General features: G+C 35.3%; 3 protein-coding genes and 1 pseudogene across 4 annotated transcripts; 1 reads left to right on the top strand and 3 right to left on the bottom strand.

Moving 5' to 3' along the window:
* The first annotated feature begins 408 nt into the window (after positions 1 to 408).
* On the top strand, positions 409 to 3,094 carry LOC143541141 (universal stress protein A-like protein). Its single transcript, XM_077034036.1, has 4 exons — positions 409 to 698; positions 1,631 to 1,734; positions 2,657 to 2,775; positions 2,865 to 3,094. Exons 1-4 carry the CDS (start codon positions 515 to 517, stop codon positions 2,953 to 2,955), a joined length of 498 nt encoding a protein of 165 aa, XP_076890151.1. The 5' UTR covers positions 409 to 514; the 3' UTR covers positions 2,956 to 3,094.
* Positions 3,095 to 3,157: 63 nt separating this feature from the next.
* LOC143541163 (uncharacterized) lies at positions 3,158 to 7,204 on the bottom strand (annotated as a pseudogene). Its single transcript, XR_013136713.1, has 8 exons — positions 6,909 to 7,204; positions 6,452 to 6,813; positions 6,231 to 6,376; positions 5,061 to 5,304; positions 4,855 to 4,959; positions 4,589 to 4,771; positions 4,310 to 4,511; positions 3,158 to 3,732 (listed from the first exon to the last, which is right to left on the bottom strand). The product of XR_013136713.1 is annotated as an uncharacterized LOC143541163 (transcript).
* Positions 7,205 to 13,787: 6,583 nt separating this feature from the next.
* Positions 13,788 to 17,825, bottom strand: LOC143541164 (uncharacterized). The gene is made up of 8 exons (XM_077034056.1): positions 17,597 to 17,825; positions 17,314 to 17,518; positions 16,439 to 16,529; positions 16,205 to 16,350; positions 15,752 to 16,100; positions 15,488 to 15,670; positions 15,224 to 15,425; positions 13,788 to 14,618 (listed from the first exon to the last, which is right to left on the bottom strand). The coding sequence occupies exons 1-8, from the start codon at positions 17,823 to 17,825 to the stop codon at positions 14,131 to 14,133; spliced, it is 1,893 nt and encodes a 630-aa protein (XP_076890171.1). The 3' UTR covers positions 13,788 to 14,130.
* A 4,254-nt stretch (positions 17,826 to 22,079) lies between these two features.
* Positions 22,080 to 25,211, bottom strand: LOC143541162 (receptor kinase-like protein Xa21). Its single transcript, XM_077034055.1, has 2 exons — positions 22,541 to 25,211; positions 22,080 to 22,456 (listed from the first exon to the last, which is right to left on the bottom strand). Exons 1-2 carry the CDS (start codon positions 25,182 to 25,184, stop codon positions 22,080 to 22,082), a joined length of 3,021 nt encoding a protein of 1,006 aa, XP_076890170.1. The 5' UTR covers positions 25,185 to 25,211.
* Between the last annotated feature and the right edge of the window lie 901 nt (positions 25,212 to 26,112).

Raw genomic sequence — 26,112 nt, 5'->3', positions numbered from 1 at the left:
AAAGATTGGACTCCGTAAATTAAAAGACATACTATTTCGATGGGAACATCATACACGTTATTACCAATGATAATTACCGCTGTTTACTACAAGTGTTGACCTTAACCAAAAATATTTATTACCATTAAATCTTTTCTTATTATTACTTAATATTTTTATCATTGTTTCTCATAAGAGAAAAGTTATAACCGGAAAGTTTATAATAATTTAAAGCCTTACCCAAAAAATAGAATACAGATTTCGGTTTTAAATGAACCGGTGTCCAGTGCCATATAGATTAAAAAATAACACGTGGAACGATGACATATGACGTGTCAAATTTATATCACGCATCCTTGCCACGTGTTTTATATTTATTATGACCAAACAACATTACTAAATTACTAAACAAGGAAACCTTTTAAAACCTTTGTGAATTTAGATAGACAAACTGGAGACATCAAGTCCGGCAAAAGAGACGGTGGTGCCACCGCTAGTGCAAGTGCAAGTGCAAGTTCAAAAACAAGAAACAATAATGAAAGTATTGGTAGCCATAGATGAGAGTGAAGGGGGTCTATATGCTCTTAAGTGGGCCCTTGAAAATTTATTTTTCAACCATGAGACCGCAACTCCGGGGGCGGAGGGATCACCGGTGATCACGGTTGTTCATGTCCAGCCTCATTTCCAACCGCCTCATACCGCCATCCCTGTCGGTCCTGGTAACTTATTATTAAAGAAAATGATCAAAATGTCCATTTTACCGTTACAGTAAACAAAATATCAATTTCATCAGCTATTTAAAATATAAATAAAAAAATAGAAAAGTAAAATAACTAAAATGTTTTATTCATTTTTCTTTAAAAAAAATCTAACCCGAAACTCGTTTTGACCCGTTCCGATCTCGACCCATTGACCCATTCCATTCTGATATTGACCCTAACTCGTTCCAACCCGAACCAAAACAACCCTTGTTAATTGACTTCCAACCCTAACCCGTTTCGACCTTAACCTGTTCCGACCGTTGACCCGTTTCGACCCAACCCATTTGCCACTCCTAGCTATTTCTCCTAAATGTCTATCCCAAATCCAGTCGACCCACCTAGCTAGTAATCGTCGCCGATGAGATTTTCAACCAACAACATTTTGTCACGATTCAAAAGGAATCTCGGTGGAAGCCAAAAAATCTCGGCGGAAATCTAAGAAGTCTTGGAAATCTAAAATCGCGTTGGATGACAAAAAAATCATGTCGGAAGACAGAGAAATCCCGTTAGAACACCTAGAAAACCTAGGAGTTTTCACGGAATATATATTGACATATGGCGAACCCGTGAAAAAAAATCACGGGATATTAACATGGGGCATGACCTAGTAAAAAATTTTAGTTACTTGATGATTATTAAGTAGACGGGTCAACTGGATTATGGTGAACATTTGGAAACCGTTCAAATGGATAAACGTTTTATGTTGACCCATCAAATGGATGTTCGGTCAATTTCACTATTTTTAAAACGTTTTGTTTCACAGTAGTTTTAAACACCTTTTGTTTAGTATAACTGATTTGTTCATGTTTCACGTCGATTTTATTTTGTTGTTGATGTGCGACATACAGTTATATGTCGATTTTATTTTGTTGTTGATGTGCGACATACAGTTATATTTGCGACACCCGCAGTGATGGATTCTGTAAAGAAGGCACAAGAAGAAAGCGCTTCTGAAGTTGTTTCTCGTGCAACAAAACTATGCGAACAACACATGGTTAGTCTGGTTTAGTTATCATAGAAGCCAACTTTTGTAATCACTAGTATAGCAAGTATTTGCGACCCTTAAAAATGGTAAGACTTTTGCTGTGGCAAATAATATTGTCGCTAACCCAATATGCAACCATTTTGGGACTAATTTATGACCACTTTTAGCCAATTTTAGTGGCCAAACGGCATCATATCGCCAACTTGCTGCCGATTTTAGCTATTATAGATATGGTAACAACAAGAGGGTCCGAGCCTATCCTAGATCTCGGCATTAAACTTAGGAGATCTTGATCGCTTATTTTGTTTTGAACTATATTTATAAAGCCATAGCACTGCTCGGGATAGATTTGTTTATTATTTATTTATATACGTTTACAAACTCTCTTTTTAAATGTTAGAATTTCTTTCCAAAACATGCTATACATTAGTTGAATGTGTTTATCATATTCTATTAAGTATATATATAACATGAAAAGCGAGTACCTAAAACAATAGGCTTTTAAGGCTCACTATCAATAAGTGATCATGCTCAGTTTTAAGCTCATTTATCCAACACAAGCTTGTGTTAGTTGACTTGTTTAGTTCAATTATAGTTTCTAGCGAGCCATCCCATTCGCGTTGGGAATGCATTTCTTTCTCTAGTTTACCAACAAACCAAGATCTCATAATCAATCGAAGTGGTGGTTGCAAAATTAGCGACTAATAAACAACCAGATTGATTTCGTTTTGTATTAATCATTTTACGAATAAATTGATGGTATCGTTGCTATCATCCGATCCTTAGACCATTTTGACTTGGGTGGTATCGTTGCTATCATCCAATCATTTTGACTTGGGTCACAACCTCACTTTGGTCAACGTTTGGTCGCTAATTCCCCTTTTCGTAGTAGTTACGCATTTTGGTAGTTATTTATTTGCACTAATGACAGATCAAACCAGAAATGATGGTGATTAGAGGGAACCCGAAGGAAATGATAGTTGAAGCTGTAGAGGACATGAATGCCGATATCCTGGTTGTTGGAAGCAGAGGCCTTGGACAAATCAAAAGGTAAACCTAAATCATAAACAAGATATGATTATGTAGATATACATATTAATTTAAACAATTGTATTGCCATGTATTTATTTATGTTACAGGGCGTTTTTGGGAAGTGTTAGCGACTATTGTGTGCATCATGCTAAATGTCCGGTTCTTATAGTACGCCCGCCAAAATCATCCGGCAAGTGAGCTCGTATATCATGCGTTTCGGTTGTGTAGTGTGTGGATACAATAAAAAAGGTAAATCTATGCTTTCCACATTTGTTTATTATGTCAACAATAAGTTGATTGTTAGGTTGACAGTTTGTTTTTTGTTTGTATACCAAATGATTTTATAAGTTGGAGAGTTGAAGTGCTGTTACATTTTTGTAACTATGCAGCCATGGAAAGATATTAATTCAGTTGCTTTATTCATATAACTTTAAATTAAGATCAAAATCCCACAAAAAATCACTCACAACCCAACAAGCTCATCACCTCACAAATTCTTCTTTGGCTCAGTAGTAAGCCCGAACCCAAACGGGTACAACGGGTCATAATGCTTGTCACCAACGTTCATTGGGAGCTGATCAACAGACTTGAACCAAGTACGTGCAAGCTTGCCCGTAAAACCATAGTCACCAAACAATACATCCGTAACACCTTGACCCTCGGTTCCCGGAAGCCAAGCAGCCACAAGAGCGTCTATGGTTTCAACATACGGCTGCACGACCACAGGCCGACCACTGATCAACACCACCACACATTTCACAGCACCGCAGACATTCTTGATGGTGCTTGGTCCAGGCTCTGGGATTGTTAGATTCTTACTATCTCCAAATGTCTCAGCGTATGGGCGCTCTCCCACAACGACAATCGCATAGTCGAATTTGTTGGATTTTACGAAATTCTCACTCGGTTTCTCGTTATAGACCACTTTAGTTTTCGGGTCAACGGTCTTTTTCACAGCTGATAAGATTGTGGTTCCTGCAAGAACAAAGGGTGATTATACCATCAGTTCAATATTAAAAAATAAAAAAAAAATTAGGTGATATGAATGTTATCTAGGGGTGCAAACGAGCCAAGCTCGAGTCGTTTAACTTACACAGAGCTCGAGCTCATGTCGAGCTCTATTTTCAAAGCTCGAGCTCGTCTTGTGAATGGATTTTGAAGCTCGAGCTCGACTCGTTTAGTATTTATTAATTATTTTTTTATATAATTATAATTTTTTATATATTTTTTTATTATAATTTTATGTATAAAAGAATATATATTATTTAGTTAATTTTATTTATTTTTTCATAACATTATATTTATTAATTAATAATTATTAAATATATATTTTAAAAAAATTATATAAATGGCAGGCTCGCGAGCCGGAACGAGCTCGATAAGTAAAGCTTGGGCTCGCTTATTAAATGAGCTTATTTTTAGGCTTGAGCTCGGGCTCAGGCTCGATAAAGCTCGGCTCGAACGAGCATTTTAACGAGTTGATCTTGAGTAGCTCGTGAGCAGCTTGGCTCATTTGCACCCCTAAATGTTACTAGATTGTGATTATATATACCATCAGTAATATCTCCTGAAAGTCCTTGCCACTCAATTGTCCATCCGCCACATTGGTAACCAAGGTTATCCGCATGAGACCCTGCGACTAATATCTTCGAGGCCTTTTTAGGAAGCGGTAACAACGGCGTCTTTAAAAATTTACCATTTTTCAATAACACAAGTGTTTTCCTCACAGCTTCCCTAGCCAGCTCTCTGTGTTCCTGCTCACGTTTGAATTCGCAAAATCAAATAAAGATTATATTAAAAAGAAAAAAAGAGAAAGTAAGCGTTGGTTTACCTGGCTTCCGAGGTACTTAGTCATGCTGTAATCAGCCAACGGGTTTTCAAACAGACCCATGGTGAACTTGACTCTTAGAATCCTGTAAACCGCATCATCTACACGACTCATGGATATGAACTTGTTCTTGACAAGGTGCGTTAGACCATCGATGAACTCGGTGTAATTATATGGAACCATGAACTGCATACAACCAACTCTTTAGAAATTAGGAGTTTAGCTCTTGTATATTTTACAAAATCAAGAATAAGAGAAAACAAACATACCATATCAATGCCAGTATTCATTCCAGCTATGATCGAGTACGTATAGTTAGCATGTTCCGGAGTAGTGATCCTGTCAATACCTTGCCAGTCTGATATAACGAACCCCTGAAGTCAAAGTCAAAGTCAAACAAAACTACACGAGTTGCTTGATATGTGTAAGAAATAACTCAAAGCACCTAGAGAAGTGTGTGTATATATATATCTACCCTGAATTTGAGTCTGTTTTTGAGGAAATCGGTGACAAGAAAATGGTTGGCGTGCATTTTGACCCCGTTCCAGCTGGAATACGAGGTCATAATCGTGGAAACGCCCTTGATGACAGCATCATAGTATGCTGGCATGTGTATGCTGAAGAACCCTTTGGCATCTATGATCGTGTTGCCCTCGTTTGTGCCCAAGTGAGTCCCACCGTCTCCCAGATAATGCTTAGCACATGATGCTATCTTATCTCTGTTCAAAAATGAAATCAACACATATTATGATATACTATTTTGGATACTCAAAATCATTCATAGATCAGGAACATGTAAGCATGACATGTTCTTCTTTTCTATATTTTTTTTTTTAGTTTCTTTTTGTCAATTTCTGAGTTAGTGCAACACATGGTTCACATAAGTTAAGATTTAGAGATATCTTTTGATGTAAAGTCTAGCATGTTGTCCATAGAAAGCCGTTATCATCTATCATGCTATGATTAGAAAGATGTACCTTTTTTTTTTTTTTTTTGTAAAATATAGACTGTTGACCATGAAAAGTCAAGTTTGTCATAATATGATTAGCAATATCTGCTTTAAAAGAGAGGAAAACAAGAAGATATATATTCTTTGAAGGACCATATGAAAAGTATATGATATTTTTTGTGTAATCTTTCACAACCAGGGTCCAACGGGTTGTGCATAGCAATGTGTCGACTCCAAAGGGGCAGGGGTATGTCTTTAGCAGGTTAGGGTTTGCAATTCAGAAAGGGGATGGCGGCGCAGCTTGTTGCCCGCCTACCTGCTATGTTGATGTAATATCTTTGTTTCTATTAATCTTTTATTTCAAGAAAAAATTGTACTCAATCCTTGATGGTATAAAATAATATCTTTCACACTTTGTGGACCATCTCTCACTTATGAGGTTCACATCTTTTATAAAAAATATTATGATGTTTATATCATATTCCATCTTGTGGAACCCCTCTTTAGTTCTTATTTTATTGACCAAATAATACCCACAGATTGAAAAATGAAATTTTGAATTATTTGAAACAGGTAAGACCTTAAGTTAAAGCATCATTCACTAGATAGATCTAAAAACCTCACATTAAAGATTCAAGATTTGTCAGAACAAACATGTTTGGTAAACAATTTAATTAAAAAGGTTAATTAACTTACTGCCCACCGACGAAAGGAACACCCTTTCTTGATCCAGCAGGGATGTCTCCTTGTAAACCCGGTATAATCTCGGTCATTAACTTAACAATCTTGGGATCTTCACTATAACTCTCGAAACAACGACCCCATCTCGGATCTCTACATACCTGTTTAGGAAAAACTAAAGTTATCCAAAAAGATTGCACCTTTTTGATAAAATCACTAAACTTTGTTTAACTTACTGCAATACAAGGTGCAAAAGCATATTGTATGCCAGTTGCTCTAACTTCAAGTGCGGTTGCCGCTCCAATCTTCTTAACTAGTTCAGGGTCCCTGTCCAGATTTTGGCATATTAATATATATAATCCTATTAATATATAATGTTATATTAAAACTTGCCTAGTAACACCAAGACCAACATTATGAGGAAAGATTGTAGCTTTGTAAACATTATTATGACCATGAACCGCATCAATCCCATATATCAACGGTATCCCCAAACGAGTCGACAACGCGCCTTTTTGGAAGTCGTTGACCATGTCAACCCATGTTTGCGGGGATGCTTTTTTGGCTGGAACACTCCCTCCTCCACTCAAAACACTCCCTACAAATATGCATAATTCAAGAAACATGTAAACACAAAAAAGACTATGCATATGATTCATTGATTTGAGTTAGAATATTAAATCTTGTACATACCAATCATGTACTTGTTGATGACTTTATTGGATGCAACTGATCTATCAATTTGTGTCATTTGGCCAATCTTTTCCTCTAATGTCATCCTTTTCATTAAATCTTTGATCCGAACACCAATCGGTTGTTTCGGATCTTTGTATTTGAAGTACTCAGCTTCAGTCATGGAAGCCCAACAACACATGATCATCATAACCAACAAAACTGAAAGTTTCTTCATGTTCTTGACTCCCATTGCAAATGGGAGTGTCTTCTTCTTTTATGGTGTTCTAGTGATAGTTTTCTACAGTATATAAAGAAGATAGATATTACTATATTAGATGAAGAGATTTCAAATATACAATAAATAAAATTTAAAGAGCGTGCAATAATTGTCTCAATATGGGGTCCTATTTTCTACTTTCAAGAGTCAACCAAGCAAGTTTAAAAATCCAAATTGAACACCAGACTGTCTTATTATATTAAGAATTTAATTCCTCACTAATCTGTAGAACATGTTTAATAATGTGACATGATTAAAGCAAAAACAATAAATAATGGCGAGTTTGAAAACGTCGAATCTGAATTATCAAGATACGAAAATCGGCATTAATTAGAGGATCATCCTATGTGATCTACCAAATATTCAACTGAGTATATATCTGTTGCACATTTTAAATAATATATATCCGGAAGCAGCCTCTCTATCCCTATGGGGTAGAGGTAAGGCTGCCTACATCTTACCCTCCTCAGACCCTACCATAGCTTTGCTATTGGTGGGATATACTGAGTACGATGATGATGATGATGATGATGATGATGATTTTAAATAATATAAGATTTTGTGTGAAACTTGAGAATTTAAAAACTTTATGAAGATTTTGAACTTATTTGTAGACTAAATGTGGATCAAGAAACAAAACAGGATCAAACATATGTTAAAGCCTTAAAGGTTAACTAGAAGAAGTGTACTTACCAGAGGGATAGAAAGATAGAAAGAGTGACTGTTGTTATGAGGTTTGATGGATATTTTAAGAGAACTTGACTGACTTTAATATAGTTTTTTGTGGACTAGAAGGTGTTCTTAATCATCGTTGCATGGACCACTTGAACATATTCAATGCGTTAATGTTTTTTGTTTGGCTGGTATGCTTAAAATTTGAATTAAGAACGAAGCAGATTATAGTTCTTTTTATGTGTTTTGTGTATCAATATGAAAGATATTAGAAAAACTACAAGATAGTATATGTGGCCATATTTTTGTTTTAATTTATATCGCTAAAAAATTACATTTTCCTTATCGTTTTTTTACTTGCGAGTAAAAAATTTGATCATGTTATTAACGTAGTAAAATTTTAATATAACAATCACAATCGTACCCAGCAAGTCCCACAAATAAAAATAAATTATGCATACCTTACCTCTATCTATTGGGATAGAGAGTCTACTTCAAGGGCTTTGTTGCACAATAGTATCGAGGTGTTAAAAAAAGCCGTCTTTTGCAAATTGTGCGAATTTAAGTCTCATTAATAACCTATTATGAACAAATGGTATAGATACGTGTGTATGAGTTCGGCGTTAAAAAAGGTTATTTAATTTACTCATCCTAATACCTACTTTATATATAATCTATGTAATAAGATTTCAACAATCTTTTCAAAGTATAAAACAAGGCAAAATATCATAAAGAAAAAAAATATATATATATATTTGTTTTTCTCATACAAGTCCCATTACCTCTTTTTTTTCATTCTTTCTTTATTTTTTTTCATATTAGAGTCCTTATACCTGGACATTTTTAAGATAACTATGAGATGACCTGTAAGGGTGAACGGATTGCTCATCCCACCTCGATCATAATGCTTTAGCACTAAATGAGGCAGGGTGGTGTTCCTGCCGACCCCAAGCCCCGATTTGCTCAATTTTCTGCCCGTTTTCTTCTTTGTATCTTTCCCGAATTGGTTTGGTGAGACACGGGGTGGTTTTCTAGGTGGTCTTGAGACCTCTCGAGGGCACTCCACATGCTTCTTTATTGTTGATGTGACTTGAATTATTATTATATAATAAATGAAAAAAATAAGAGAAAATTCTCAAAACAGCCCTTTTAATGAGAGAGAAAACAAGAAATAGCCCATGAGATTTGAAATTCCCAAAATAGCGCTTCAAATCCCACGTCCACGTTAGTTTGTGAGATTTCCCGTGAATTTTCATGGACGAATCAAATTTTGCCAAGTGTCTTCCATTCCCACCTACCACGCTATTTTTCATCCCAAATCTGTCGAAAACGTAACTTTTGACATCAAATATAACCTGAAAAAAACCAACTGTAACGTGATGTTTCAAGCTGTTTTTATCGGCAACGTGAATTTTCAAATAAGATGGATTTTAAAGGTATTTTGAAATTCATCTCCTTAGATGAATTTCAAATGAATTTTAACTTAGGAGACGATTTTCAATTAAAGTTCATTATCTTCTTCTCTTGTAAACCTCTTTCAAACCTTTTGCATGTTTTTCATATCCTCACAACCATGTTCTTCTTCTCCCACTCTCGTATGAAGCTGTTCGGGTTGGGTTGTTCATCTACTTCTTGGTCGTGAATTAGGTGGCCTTCTCAACCTTGGGTAAATCTAAATCTGATTTGATAATTAAAAATTAGTTTGTTATTATTTTCAATTAGTTGTCAATGAGTCACATACTTTCAATGATGTGTTTATTTCTTTATATTTGTTTTTAGATGGCTGGGTTAGTATCTCATGCATAATCGATTGGAAGGTTTTAATAGTTTTACATTGGTCTATCCTTCCTCCATGTTTTACAGAAGCACGAGACTCCATAGATCCAAATCTTGTTAACGGCGAGGATCTGCGATTTCCTCCGTTATGGATGGTTGATGTGGTAAGTTTAATTATTTTTTTATTTTTGCGGTTTACAATAATTTTGTTAGTAATTAGTTGTTCTTTTAATAAATTTCAAGTTTATCTTCCAATAAGTGTTGAACTAATGTCTATTAACTTCCGACGTCATACGGCGAATGAAATTTATTTTTGGGAAACTTTAACGTACAACATATAATCCGGATACATTTTAACTTTGAACATATTTATGGGCCATCTTTTAACGTATAACATTAATTTGGTTCTTATTTTATCGGGCCCACCAATAATTGACATGGAACATATTTTTGGGAAACCTTAACGTACAACATATAATCCGGATACATTTTAACGTTGAACATATTTATAGGCCATCTTTTAATGTATAACATTAATTTGTTTCTTATTTTATCGGGCCCACCAATAATTGACACGGAACATATTTTTGGGAAACTTTAACATACAACATATAATCCGGATACATTTTAACGTTGAACATATTTATGGGCCATCTTTTAACGTATAACATTAATTTGGTTCTTATTTTATCGGGCCCACCAATAATTGACATGCAACATATTTTTGGGAAACTAAAATCGTCTTCGAGGTTGAAATTCATCTAAGGAGATGAATTTCAAAATAACTCAAAATCCATCTTATTTGAAAACTCACGTTGCCGATAAAAACAGCTTGAAACATCACGTTACAATTGGTTTGTTTCATGTTATATTTGATGTCAAAAGTTACGTTTCCGACAGATTTGGGATGGAAAATAGCGTGGTAGGTGGGAATGGAAAACACATGGCAGAATTTGATTCGACCACGAAAACTCACTGGAAATATCACAAACTAACGTGGACGTGAGATTTGAAGGGCTATTTTGGGATATTCAAATCTCACGGGCTATTTGGTGTTTTCTCTCTCATTAAAAGGGCTGTTTTGGGAATTTTCTCAAAAATAAACAGGCAAGCTCACCACAATTCATTTATTATATAGCAAATAAATTAAAAGACGTTTATACTTTTAGTTCGTCGTGTCGTGTCTCCTAGCTTTGGTTACCTACACCAACATGAAACTACCATCATCGCCATACCTTCGGCCATCTATCTCGCAGGTGACCCAAATGCTTCTCTTTCTTTGCTAGTCTCTCTATTCCGTTTGGCTTTTATTTATACTAAAGGTAACCAGACTTAAAGTCTATCCATTTATTATATTATTAATTGTTATGAAAACTTGATTACAAATAATCTCTATTTATAACCATACAATTCCTTGCTAGACAATAATAAGAGAAAAACTAACTCAAAAAACTCTAGGCTTGTAAGTACGAAACCTAGGTCCCGTACTTACGTAAAATTACACTAACATCTACCTCCACCCGGTGTTGTAAAAATCATTAGTCGTTAGTCAGGCGGTGAGGTGGCGACTAATGATTAATCGGGATTAATCAGATCATAGTTTAATGTATAATTTTCACTTTTACACACACACAAATTATACGTAATTTTCAGTTTTATACATACACAAACGCATTTTGGCTGGAAATTGGTTGGAATCTCGCGGAAAACCGTTGATTTTTGTTGGAAGCTTGTCAGAAACCACTGATTTTGGTCGGAATCTCACCGGAACCGCTAATTTTGGCTAGAACCTCATTAGAAAAATCCAATTAAGTCCAATTAATCCTGATTTGATCATTGACTGATTAGCCCAAAATTAACCAATGAAGTAAAGTGGAGACTAACGACTAATCAACGCTAGTCACGATTTTTGCAACAATGCCTCCACCACCACTTGATTAGTAAACTTATTATATTGATATACCGAAGTTATCCAAAATCGAGGTCACCATCTTTCTTAACCGCCGCCACCCTATTTATTTATTATATAATAATACTAGGTTTTATCCTTCGTATTACGGGGGTTGTTTTACATTTTTCGATTCTAATATTTATATATTTTTTTGGATTTTAGTTTTATTTATTGTAAGAAAGTTAATAATATACTTATGGTTTCATGATGAAAGAGTTTCACAAATAAATGTGATATTATACCCAATTTAAAAGTTATATGTGTTTAGTTGAGTTTAGTAAGATCCATTACCCGCTTAATTTTTTTTACTATAAAATTGTTTCTTGCTTTTAAATAATATTTTTTTAAAAAAAATCGAATATTAATTTTTAGTATATTATTATATTATAGGATTTTCATATCAAATAGCTTGTGAGATTAACTTTAATTTAATAAGATGTTATAAACCGTTTAAGGGCTATATGCGTTTGGTGAGACCCATACCCGTGAATTCTATTCAAATGCATGAGAAACCTCCATTTACAAATAAAACAATCTGATGGTTTGAGAGAATGTATAAAGTAATCTGAGAGTTTTTAAAGATTTCGTTTATATATATTTTAGAGGGTTGAGTTATAATAAGAAAATTAGTTTTTATATGAAGGATAAGAAATAACCTTGCACATTCATTTTAGACTTAAATGGCTGAGATTAGATTAGAGAGATCATCAAGTGTAAAACAAGGATAAGTGCATAATAGGGATAACACATTTATTAACTTTTTTTCTTCACATGCAAGGCACATGTCAAATTCTCCCGTCATTTTAAAACGTTCATAACTTTTTATACGGCATTTTTTTTAAAAAATTCACCTTAATAACGAGTGTTTTTTTATCTTTTATATGAGTACCATATTGTTATATAAAAATAAAAAAAAATCGTGGGTTTTTTACAAATTGTGTTTTACCAAAATGGTGTTATACAATTGTGTTTTATTTTTTAATAGTGTTTTTTGTATTGTGTTTTTACATTGTGTTATTTAATTGTATTTTTTCATTGCGTTTTTGTCATTGTGTTTTTTATTTTATAGTGTTTTTTCCATTGTGTTTTTTCATTGTGTTTTCCATTGTGTTTTATCGGAGACTTTCCGGCAAAATTTCCAGAGACTTTTCCGGTAAGGTGGCGGCGGTGGGCGGTGGTGGTTGTAGAAGATGAGTGAAAATTAAGTGAGTTATTTTAAGATTAATTAAATGGATTTTAAAATTAAATTAAGTGAGTTTTCAATATTAAGGTAGAAGACTAAAATACTCTCATTCCTAACCTTCTTAGGAATATCAAACTTTTATTTGAACCTTTCTTATATTTAAGATTAGGATATATAATAAATCATCAATCAATTGACCCCATATTGCAGCCGGAAGCATCGGTCACGGTCCACTCAACACAACAGTTGACCCCAGATTCTCTGATCTTAATATGTTTAGTGACAACCGTTGACCCCAGATTCTCTGATCTTAATATGTTTAGTGACAACCGTTGACCCCTTTGATTTCCAGTTATCCAACCCTGATCGGACGGAAGCCCCAAACAGACTCACAATATTTCAATCTTGTATTTTTTTTACTTAAATATTAATAAGCAATAATCACTAAACATTTTAGAATATGAGAAAATTTTCTTTTGTACAAATATGTGGTTTTAGTTTAATAGTTTTAAATTTGCGATTTTCGTCCATCTGGTTTCATTTCACCTGCAATTAAACCCGAATCCATTAACCCCGTTAAGTCTGTTCGTTAGATTCATTAGCGTACCCTTCACGTGATGGACATTTTTGTTCTTTCTTTCACCAAATACACCCCAACCCCTCACGTGAGGGAGCTTACGAATTACGATTGGGGTTTATTTGGGGAGAAAAATGACAAAAATGCTCCTCACGTGAGGGGCATGCTTATGGATTTAACGACCAGACTTAACGGGGTTAATGAATTTGGGTTTAATTGCAAGTGAAATGAAACCACAAGGACGAAAATCGTAAATCTGAAATTATTTGACTAAAACCGCAGATTTGGACAAACCACAGGGACGAAAACCGCAGTTCACTCTTAAAATTAATATATATGCTTAAGATTTCAAGAGTATAGTTAGTTGTTTATTAGGGGTGTGCACAGTTCAGTTAGTAGCCTCAATCAAATTAACCAATTAGTTTTCGGTTAATTGGTTACGTTTACTCAGTTACTTAGTTAATTTGGGCTATTTTTTTTTACTTTGAAATACATGAAATAGATGCATAAATAGATGAAATAGAAGTATATAAGCTAGAAATATATGAAAATATGAATGGTTCAGGTTGGTTAACTTCGGTTAACCAAGGGTGCATAAAATAACTAATAACCGCTAGCTTTTCAGTTAATTTCGGTTCAGTTACCGATTTGGTTATTGCACACCTCTAGTTTATCAGTCTTTAGGATTTAAGTTTGGTAGAAGACAAAGTTAACAAATAAATCCGATTCAATTGATTTATTCATGTAACACTAATTAAGATCAAATACAAAAATAATTACTAACAATCCAATAACTCATTATGTTCAAAAATTCTTCCTAGGCTCAGTAGTGAGCCCGAATCCAAACGGGTACAACGGGTCATAATGCGGGTCCCCAACGTTCATAGGGAGTTGGTCGACAGACTTGAACCAAGTATGTGCAAGCTTGCCTGTAAAACCATAGTCACCAAACAAAACATCTGTGACGCCTTCACCTTCGGTTCCAGGAAGCCAAGCAGCCACAAACGCGTCTATGTTTTTGACATACGGTTGCATGACCATGGGCCGACCGCTGATTAAGACCACCACACATTTCACTAAACTGCATACATTATTGATGGTGCTTGGTCCGGGCTCTGGGAGTGTTAGGTTCATGTCATCTCCAGCTGTCTCGGCATATGGGAGCTCTCCTACAACGATGATGGCATAGTCGAATGTGTACGACTTGACAAAGTTCTCGCTTGGGTTCTCATTGTATATCACTTGAGTATTCGGGTCAACGGCCTTTTTCACCGCAGATAAGATTGTGGTACCTGCAAAGATCAAAGGGTATGGTTCAATATTTTAAAAAGATCAAGGCTTTTAGATCAAGATCTTATAAAAGATCAAAAGGGTTTATTCAAGATTACAAAAGGTTTAGAGGTTTTGTTCAAGATTTTAGAAAGATTAACGGGTAAAGTTCAAGATTTTGAAAAGACTAGAGCTTTTAGATTAAGATATTATAAAGATCAAAAGGGCTTAAGTTAAGATTATAAAATATTTATAGGTTTTGTTCAAGATTTTACAAAGATCAAAGCTTATAGATTAAGATCTTATAAAGATCAAAGGGTGGAGTTCAATTTTTTAAAAACATTAGCAGGAATAGTTCAAGATTTAAAAAGATAAAAGCTTTTGTGTTAATTACTTATATATATGATAGGTCGGCCGATTGGGGAGTTATGAGTACTCGGCCTAGTTGGGAAGTTCTCTGGATTTACTCGCCGAGTACTCAGCCTAGGCGAGGAGTAATTGGGGATTACTTGTCTAGTACTCGGCGCCTAGGCGCTATTAAGATTACAAAAAGTTTAGATTGATATTTCAAGATTTTAAAAAGATTAAAGGTTCCGGTGATTTGAATATTTCTAGATCGCGATTATACCATCAGTAATATCTCCTGAAAGTCCTTGCCACTCAATAGTCCATCCGCCACACTGATAACCAAGATTATCAGCATGAGACCCTGCAACTAATATCTTCGACGCCTTTTTAGAAAGCGGTATCAATGGCTTATCTGGAAATTTACCCTTTTTCAATAAAACAAGTGTTTTCCTCACAGCTTCCCTAGCTAATTCTCGGTGCTCCTGTTCACATTTGAGTTCACAAATCAAATAAAGATTATACAAAAAGATAAAAGTTAGTTTACCTTGCTTCCGAGGTACTTAGCCATGCTGTAATCAGCCAACGGGTTTTCAAACAAACCCATGGTGAACTTGACCCTTATAATCCTCTTAACCGCATCGTCTACACGGCTCATGGGTATGTACTTGTTCTTGACTAAGTAAGTTAGACCATCTATGAACTCGGTGTAATTGTGTGGAATCATGAACTGCGTACAACCGACACCTTAGGTTCTTGAATTTTTATAAAATGAAGAACAAATTTCAAGAACAAGAGACAACAAACATACCATGTCAATGCCAGTATTCATTCCAGCTATGATCGAGTACGTATAGTTAGCATGTTCTGGAGTAGTGATCTTGTCAATCCCTTGCCAGTCTGATATAACAAAGCCTTTGAATTTGAGCCTGTTTTTGAGAAAGTCAGTGACAAGATAACGGCTGGCGTGCATTTTGACCCCGTTCCAGCTGGAATATGAGGTCATAACTGTAGCAACACCCTTGACGACCGCATCATAGTATGCTGTCATATGTATGTCAAAAAAACCTTTGGAGTCTATGATCGTGTCACCCTCGTTTGTGCCCAAGTGGGTCCCGCCATCTCCTACATAATGTTTAGCACATGCTGCTATCTTATCTCTGTTAAAAAATGGAATCAACACGTCGTTAGCTAAGCGCATATTCAGTAAAGATTCAAGATTTGTCAAAGTAGACATGTTGACTAAAAAGGTCAACTAACTTACTGTCCACCGACGTAAGGAATACCCTTTCTTGAACCAGCAGGGATGTCTCCTTGTAAACCTGGTATAATCTCGGTCATTAACTTAACAATCTTGGGATCTTCACTATAACTCTCGTAGCAACGACCCCATCTCGGATCTCTACATACCTGTTTAGGAAAAACTGTAACTGCTAAAAAGATTGCATCTTTTTTTGTAACAGTAGTAAAATTTTCAAGTAATTTTTATTTAACTTACTGCAATACAAGGTGTAAAACCATATTGTATTCCAGTGGCTCTAACTTCAAGTGCGGTTGCAGCTCCAATCTTTTTAACCAGCACAGGGTCCCTGTTTAGATTTTCGCATATTTATAAATACATAATACAGTTAAAAACTATGCTGGCACACATTTGAAACCGTTCTTTTATAAATACTTTGATCGTGACAAATTTTTAGACAAATGGGTTGATTTGGGTAATTTTGTTTAGCTAAACGAGTCGATTTAGATCATTGGATCAAAATGGGTCGGCAGCATCCACTGCAACCGCCACCACCACCTATGCTGCCAGCACACCACCGCTGTCTTCGTCTCTAGCCAGGAGAAATGAGGATCTTGAGCCCATTTTTATAAAGGTGCTTTACATAACAAAAAAAAAATTGTGTCACCCATAGCAACAAGTTTTCATATAACTGTATTCAGGGCCGTCTCTGAAATTTTAAGTGCCCAAGACACATACTAATAAATGACTTTGTATAATTGTTTTTTTCCTCAAAACTGATTGTCATTACTAGGCTCAGACCCAACAACATTTTATTAAATTGTTTAATGTTTAATGGACTCCTTAAGACTTTTGGGCCCTTATTGGTTGTACTATTAGTCATTTTCAGCCCGATTTGCTAATAACGGTTAAAAAAATAATATGTATAATTTCTTTAGAAAAAAAAAATCCATGCCCTTATCGAGACCGCAGCCAAGCCCTGTATGGAATCTAAGACGGCCCTGCATCATTTCTATGTGTGCACCATCATTTCAATGTGTGCATTAATTACTAGTAATTCATTCTAACAATATAGAGACTTGTATTAAAGAATGCAACTTGTATGTTGATCAAGACTTGATACTATAACTTGCCTGGTAACTCCAAGACCAACATTATGTGGAAAGATTGTAGCTTTATAAACACTATTATGACCATGAATAGCATCAATCCCATAAATCATCGGTATCCCCAACTGGGTGGCTAACGCACCCTTTTGAAAATCGTTCACCATGTCAATCCATGTAAACGGAGATGCTTGTTTGCCAGGAACACTCCCTCCACCACTCAAAACACCCCCTGTAAAAACACAAGTTTAATAAAGATCCAAACATAATAAAGACTGTGTGATATTAACAGTTAGATTGAATCTTGTACCAATCTTGTACTTCTGGATGACCTCATTGGATGCAACCGATCTATCAATTTGTGTCATTTGGCCAATCTTTTCCTCTAATGTCATCCGGTTGATTAAATCTTTGATCCGATCGCCAATTGGTTGTTTTGGATCTTTGTATTTTAAGTATATTGCTTCAGTCATGCAAGCCCAGCAACATATTACTATATTCAACAAAATTGTATATTTCTTCATGTTCTTGCTACCCATTGCATGTGGATTATGTTCTACCTTAATGTATTTCCAGTGACAATTTTCTATTGTATAAAGATAATATTTATTGGTTAAAAGGCAGACAGTAATTAGGTGAAGATATCATACAATAACTAAAATTCAAAGAAAGTGTAATAATTGTCTCAAGATTGTGTTCCGTGTTTTACTTCAAGATTCAAATAAGCTTGTTTCTAAAGGTCAATTTGAACACTAGGCAATCTTATCAAGTAAAAATACACTATTTAGAGAGTTAAATATGTCAAAATATATCAAATGGGTCACCAATATGTCAATTGAAACTCACCCAAAGTGCATGCTTCAATGCCTAATAACTTTTGAATCATTATAAAATAATGACAAGATTACACTTTATGTCCTTTAGATGTATAAAAACTTGAACATTCTGTCCTTAATTTTCATTAGTTACACGAATAAGTCTTTACCTTTAGATTTTGTCATGGATTTCATCTTTTAGTTATAAGGAGGACATTTGAAAGTAAAAATCGGCCATGCCCACGACAAACGATGATATTTTCGCCTTTATATCCTTTTGCTTAAAAAATTTTAAACCAAATTTCCCCTCCTTCCCCTATTGGATGTTTCCTCTTCCTTCTTTTTCACTCCTCTAGTTCTCTATTTTGTCGATCACTCTCTCTTTCTGTCGGTAATATTGGAATCGATCAGTGGTGTAGTTAAAGAAAGAAAGAAAGAAAATGGCAAATAGCTTAATTACCTTAAAATCAATCAGGCTAGTCTGGCTAGATGATAAAGTGTGCTTTAGTATTTAAAAACAGAAAAACTACTCAAAACATCAAATTTAAGAAATAAAAAACCAACAGTTGTTTGACAATTAGTTTATTAAGGAAAACACATATTCTAACACTCTGACCAAAAGTCGTCTTTGCAGTTGCAAGTTTGAGTTACAATGCTAGATTAACAGAATTAAAAATTGACTTCACATCATCACTTGAAAATTTACTTAAACAATTAACTAATAGGTGAATAGATGCTCCTGGATCCATGGTCCATGATTAACAGTTTAAAGCATCTGAAGGGTGCAAATATTAGGGATGTTCAGAATTTGATTCAGAATCAAGAAAATTGACTGATTCGATTTGAGTTCGATTTTCAAAAATTAATTCGAATGAAATACAAACTTATTATATTCAATTCGATTCATTTCTTTTCTAAATAAAACTATATAAGAAAAAGTATGAATTAACATCCAACAATACCCTAGAAATTAAGTAAAAAACAAAACATGTATTCCATGCTAAGAAAATTAACATTTACACAAAACATAACTAAAATTACTTAACCACCAGTGATTCTGAACGCGCCATCAACAAGCATATCCGTGCAAGGGACTTGCAAGGGGCGATCGCACAGGACACTCAGAGAGAATGTTTCCGTCTTTATCATAATAAATTACACCGGAGAAATCCAACGGCTGACATTTACCCCCCATCAGAATATCCCTCCGCCACACGCTGTCTTCTCGGGTATCATTATTCTTGAGGTGGCACAGCTTCATTGCTTTATTACTTATGGAAGATATGAGTTTTTTTGGCGTCCCAGGGGAAATCTTTGACTTGGGTTTTAGTCTTTTCGAAGCTTTGATCATTGCCTGTTTCGAAGCTTTGATTGCTTGTTTCAGTTTTTTGGCTACGGATTGCAGAACGCCACGCTTATTCTTGACTTCGGTGGCCATGCCAGAGAGAGATGATGATGATGAATGTTTAGGGTTTAATATATATCTGCAGGTTATTATATTATTTTACTCATTCTATTATATATAAGAGAAAAATAATATTTATTTTTTTCCTTTTTTGTTTAGGAAACTATATATTAAAAGGCCATCGCCAGCTGGCCCAACCCAACCGTACAGAGCCCTTAAACACCTCCAAGTTATCTACAGTTCAGGAAAAACCCACCCGCCCGGAGGCTTACTGGTGGTAAAATCCGGACGCTTTCAAGATCGAACTAAAGATTTCAAAGATTCAATCTTTCTTTGTTGAGCCTCTCATGTCCCCCTAAGGTGTTGTAAATGAGGTTTAAACTTGCGTCTCCCTTGAGAAATCCATGTTTCCTACCACTACACTACATTGCAAAGGACAATAATAATAATGATGTTTCTACTAGCAATAAATTAAAATTCCTTTATATTTTTGCTGGATATATAATATGGGAAAAGATCATTAATACAATAATGACTTAACGTACAATACGTATGTGAATCCATTTTTCACGAATCGATCCAAGAAATCACATCCAAAAATCTCATAATCGTCAATACATATCCAATCAATTGTTGGTTCACCGAAAAAAACAGTTTTGGATTTTTAATCGATCAATTTTTCACTTCTTTTCACAAAGACCGTTTTGAGCGTTTAATGAGCGTTTAAGTTTTTTGAGCGTTTAATGAGCGTTTTAGGTTATTGCCTTTGTTTTTTGCCTTTGATCGTCTCGCGTACCTACCGTACGTCAAGGCATTAGCATACAGTAACTGCACCCTATATAATATAGCAACTTAATCATATACGTTTCTGGAGAAATTTAAGGCAAGAAAAGATTGTTGATAACAAAAATAAACTGGAGTCTAACTAAAAATTGACAATTGGGGTTTAAGTAGAGGTGTATAAACCAGGTAATTTCAGGAACCGGTTCCTGGTATGGTTAACAAAAATTAAAACCGGTTCCTGGTATGGCACCTCTATAGTCGGGCGTTAGACCGAGTTTTCCGGGTTTATTTCGGGTTTCGGGTAGGGTTAGGTTGGGTCGGGTTTTGACCGGGTATTGGTGGAACCGGTGGTCGGTTTCAGTTCCTGGGAGAAACCCAAAGCCCGGTCCAGTGGCGGATCCAGGAATTTTTTTTGGGTGGTGTACTACTTTTATATGTTTCAATTTCACCGAGTCGGGTATATAAAATTCCGGGTCGGTTTGAGGTTCGGGTCGGTTCGATGGTTCGGGAAAAGTAACAAACTAACAAATTTAAAACTAAGAAACTAACAAAAACTAACAAACTAACAAATTAAAACCAATAATCTAACAAACTAAAACTAAATTTAACAAATAGCTTAACAATTAAGTAGTTAACACTTATCAATTATGAACAATTAACATTTAACAATGAATTATTACCTTCAAAGTGGGAGGATTCGAGACTCCGAGTAAGAGTAGGCAGTGGCAGGAGGACGGGGATCAAAGACGGGCTGAGTGGCTGATAGAGTGATAGACTGATAGAGTGAGTGGCTGATAGACTGATAGACTGGTTGGTCAGGGGTTGTGCGGGGCAGGTGGGCAGCGGGAGTGGCTGAGGGAGGCTGCTGGCGCCGGCGGACGGCGGTGGACGATGGTCAGTGGCTTACGGTGGTCATATACGGCGGCGGACGACTGCTGTTGCCTGTTTGCGAAGAGGCGCTGCTTTGCTTATGTTTGCGAAGAGGCGCTGCTTTGCTTATGTTTGCGAAGAGGCGCTGCTTTGCTTATGTTTGTTATAAAAAACCCTAACATCAGTTAGGGTAACTTAGTAAGAAACAAAAAAAAAACTATAAAAAACGAGAATAGAACCTGCGACCTCCGGGTTATAAAACCCTATAAACTACCATCCGGACAAGCACTTTATATGTTTTTAAGATGGTTCCTGTATAATTTATAGGGTGGTTCCTTTATTATTTTCTATATATAAATACACTATAATTTCGAAACTCGGGTGGTTCCACGGAACCACCCGTTACTGCCGTAGATCTGCCCCTGGCCCGGTCCGTATCCGCGGTAGGTCGGGTCCGGAAGCAGTTTTTTTTTGCACCTCTATGTTTAAGTAACTATTATACGGAAGTTTCAGCTTCAATAAAAAAATCTTATAGATATGTAATCATCAATAGTTTCAATCATTTGCAAATCTTATATGCTTTGAGGAATTTACATATTTATCAAATTAGTTGAACTTAATTAAAAGTAAAAAGTTAATAAAACTACTTGTTGATCTAGCGTGAAAGCTCATGAACATATTATAATTTATTGATAAAATAATATTTGAATTTTGATATTTCTTATGTAATTGTTTGTTCATACTGAACCTGATGCACCACTTTAGAGGCATCCAAGATCACTTCAAGATTTTCCATCAAAACAATATAATATTCTTTTAACTATTAGAATTAACAAGGAATTCATATGTATATGTCAAAACGAAATTGTGGCAAACATGCATTGGCATAAGTATAAAGATGTAAGAGAAAACACTTTACCTCAAATATTTTGAAGTGTAGACAAAATATGTTGCAATTCATATAAAACCGTTTGAATATCCATCCGTTGTTGTGGGGAATCCATGGAGCATGATACTCCAATATTGATTATCGAAGTGAAACATTCATGTTCCTCTTTTCTCTTTGCATTTGCTTCACAATTTTGCTTAGCAATTTTATCCTCATAAGCTTTTATAATGTTAACATCAATAATATTGGTTACATGGCCTGGCAATGCCATGGATGCATATTTATGAAGGCTAAGGCCTTCATTAAACATGTCATGAGTCGGCCTTTTCCCGGTCATCACCTCGAGTAATAATATCCCAAAACTATAGACGTCCCCACTACTTGTCATCTCATTTCCTAGTCCATACTCTGTAATTTATACGTAAATACTTTAGAGAAAATAGGTAATGCTATAAGTAAAGGAATTTGGGTCTATGAACAAAATGGATGTACCTGGAGGAGTATAACCAATTGTTCCTCTAATCCCGGTTGAGTTGTTTTGTTTCGAAGTTTTTCCAAGAAATCTAGCTAAACCGAAGTCTCCAACATGGGCGACCATATCATCATCAAGTAGAATGTTGCTAGGCTTCAAGTCACAATGAACAATGGTTGGTACACACTGATTGTGAATGTAATCAAGTGCATATGCGACATCAGTGAGAATATTTATTCTTTGAAGAAGGTTTAGTCTAGAAGTTCTTTTACTTGAATGCAACCAATCATGTAAACTCCCATTAGGCATGAACTCATATACCAAAGCTTTGAAATCATTTCCTTGAAAGTCAACGCTTGAACATGAAGTTATTATCTTTAATATATGCCGATGTCGAATGTTTCTCCATACTTCACACTCCCTCATAAAGCTTCTTTGAGCTCCTCTATTCTTAATATGTATAACTTTGACTGCAACAAATATACCGTCTTCATCAAGGAGCCCTTTATATACAGAACTAAAAGCACCATTTCCAATCAAATTCGATTCCGAGAAGCCATTGGTAGCTTTGAGAAGTTGATTGTATGAAACTTCCAAGAATCGTTGAGACATTGATGTTTCAGACCCTTGGCTCTTGTTCTTCTTACACCAAACATATGATAAACATATTGTGATGAAAAGTGTGGATGCAATCAACATAATTATTACAAACAGAATAAACTTTTTTGTATGTTTCCTTATCTCCTTGCATTTAGGTAACCCAAGTTCAACAATGCCACCACAAAGCCTATTATTCTCCCACACTGAGAACCGGCTTCCATTGGAAAATACTCCTTGCATTGGCACCTCACCCTCAAGATTATTATAAGAAAGGTTCAAATATTCTAACAAAAACCATTCTAAGAATTGAGGAATTTGACCCGACAAATTATTATGAGATATATCAAGTTCGACTAATCCTTTTAAGGAACTTAATGATTGTGGTACCACACCTTGAAACAAGTTTCCTTTAAGTGACAACCTTGAAAGGCTAACACAACCACCAAGACTACTTGGAATGTTACCGGATAAATTGTTATCAGACAAATCCATTTCACTCAACATATTGAGATCTCCTATCTCTGTTGGAAGTGAGCCAAACAAATTGTTTTGAGAAAGATCCAAACGTATGGATAAAGATGAAAGTTGAAAAAGTTGTGAAGGTATTGTCCCGGTAAGTTCATTTTCATTAAGGAGTAAGTTTAGTAGACGAGGAAGTTTTCCGAGGCTTGATGGTATAACCCCTTCTAGATTGTTCAAACTTAAAAAGAGTTTGGTTAACAATGATAAATTTCCAAAGGCATCAGGAATTTGTCCTGAAAGTTTGTTTCCAGATAAATCAACAACTTGTAGGTTTCTAAGATTACCAATGGTTGAGGGGATGTTTCCTGTGAAACGGTTAGTTCCTAAATATAAACTACCCAAGCCAACTAGATTACCAATTAATCTAGGGAGGTTTCCCTGTAAATGGTTTTTTTCAAAAGACATAAAATTCAGTTTATCAGAAAGATTGACAATTGATCTAGGGAGCACTCCTTGAAACTCGCACTTATAAAGAATCAAATTCTCTAATTTGGTGCAGTTTTCCAAAGAATCAATAAACTTCATTTCATCGGATTCGTTGCTTCCAAAGTTGTTATTACTTAGGTTTATATAAATAAGGTCTCCTAGTTTCGCAAAGTCAATTTTTAACTTCCCACTAAATTTATTTCTTGTTAATTCAATACGTCTTAACCTTGAACAATTAGATATTGAGGATGGAAGAGGTCCGCTCAATTGATTTGCCCTTAATTGAAACAAGACAAGATGAGGGAGCATTGCACCTATCGCCATAGGAAGCCTACCGGTTAGTTGATTCCCTTGCAAGCTAATATTTGTTAGGAGTGAAAGGTTGTAAAGAGAATGAGGAATGGTTCCGTATAAATTACAAAACCCGCCATAAATTGATTTTACTTTTCTCCAATGGCGTATGGTATCCGGAATGCTCCCACCCAACGGATTTTCAACAACAAAGAACATTTCCATTGATGTAATATTCCCTAAAAAGGGTTGAATTCCACCGGTTAAGTTGTTATAACTAAGTGAAAGAAAAGAAAGTTTTGAGAGGGAACTCATCTCCTTGGGTATGCTTCCAACTAGCTCGTTAACTGAAAGATCGAGCTCTTCTAGGTTAGAACAACCTGACAGGTTAGCTGGAATTACCCCATTGAACTTGTTAAGTCCAAGATTAAGCACGCGTAGCCTTGGTAGACGACCGAGTTCATGTGGGATAGTTCCATGAAAACTATTGTTCCGAAATGAAAGCTTTTGGAGAAAGCTAAGGTTCCCTACATGAGGAGACAAAGAGCCTTCGATACCTTGCGAATCAAGTATTAGCATGGTCACTCTTCTATGCTGCTTCCCACAATAAACGCCACTCCAAAAACAGAATTTAAGGGAATCGTTCCATGACTTTAGATCTCCACGAGTGATCATTGACTTGATCTTCAACAAAGCATGAAGATCGGTCTCATTTTCACCATAGGAGGCTGAGATGACGATGAAAGTTAAAATTATAAGAGCATTAAAGATGAAACAAATATGAGAGGAAGATGATAAGAGGATTATTGGTTGCCTTAACTTCATTTTAGAAACAAACTTAAGATCACAAGAATAATTGTTAGCTTTTTATCCTATGTTTTGTACGTTATCTTAAGTAACGTGGCATGCAAATAGTGAAGCTAATTCCATCCACATATTCCTTTTCAACAAGACAAGTGGTTGAATATTTTCTACTAAAATGAACATTCTCTAATAATAAAAATAAATAGTAGATTACTTTCGCGTTAATTAATAATGTTGTTGGGTTCTATTTGTCTTACCATTTGTGTTTGATAAGCAAAAAAAAAAATAATTTTGCGTCCCAGGACTCAACACCTTTGGGTGTTTTAAGAGACTTTTTCCCTGTCACTTGACCACCAATTCCAGGTCAATTAGGATCTCAGTGCTATCCGTTAAAATAAGTTTTAAGAGCTATAAAATATTGGAACTTTGAAACATCATGTAACTGGCACTGGGTAAGGGACATGACAAACATGTTTCAAGCCACCTTAGTTTAAGAAAAACACACATCCTAATACCCCCATAAAATTATGTCTTTATAGTTACACACTTGATCGAATTACAATATTGCTAGATTAACACATCTTATAAATGGGCTTCACAACATTACTAGAAATTTACAGCAACAATTAACTAATAAATGAATTATAAACACACTAGAAACATATAGTACACAAAATAATGTATCTCAATAATCATTCTGGTAATTGAGACCCCATGAGATTAATAAGAATGCAGCTGTCTATAAACTCTGCCTATGCATCAATTGGTGAATCCTGCAAAACCGAATTTCATTTACTAATTTAGTTAAGAGGAAAACTAAAAGGTGAATGTTTTTGTTTTTAAAGAAAAATGCTCACCTTTGCAGTTAAATTTAAAACCGCCAAGTTCGACTTTAACAAAAGCTGCATTCAATCATGCTATACAATTTGTCACATACCTAAACACATCC

The sequence above is a fragment of the Bidens hawaiensis genome, unplaced genomic scaffold (genome assembly GCF_021521415.1).
Source record: "Bidens hawaiensis isolate Kalapana, Puna unplaced genomic scaffold, B.hawaiensis_p1.1 tig00012472_1, whole genome shotgun sequence".
Taxonomy (NCBI): Eukaryota; Viridiplantae; Streptophyta; class Magnoliopsida; order Asterales; family Asteraceae; genus Bidens; species Bidens hawaiensis.
This window is presented reverse-complemented; position numbering and strand designations above follow the sequence as displayed.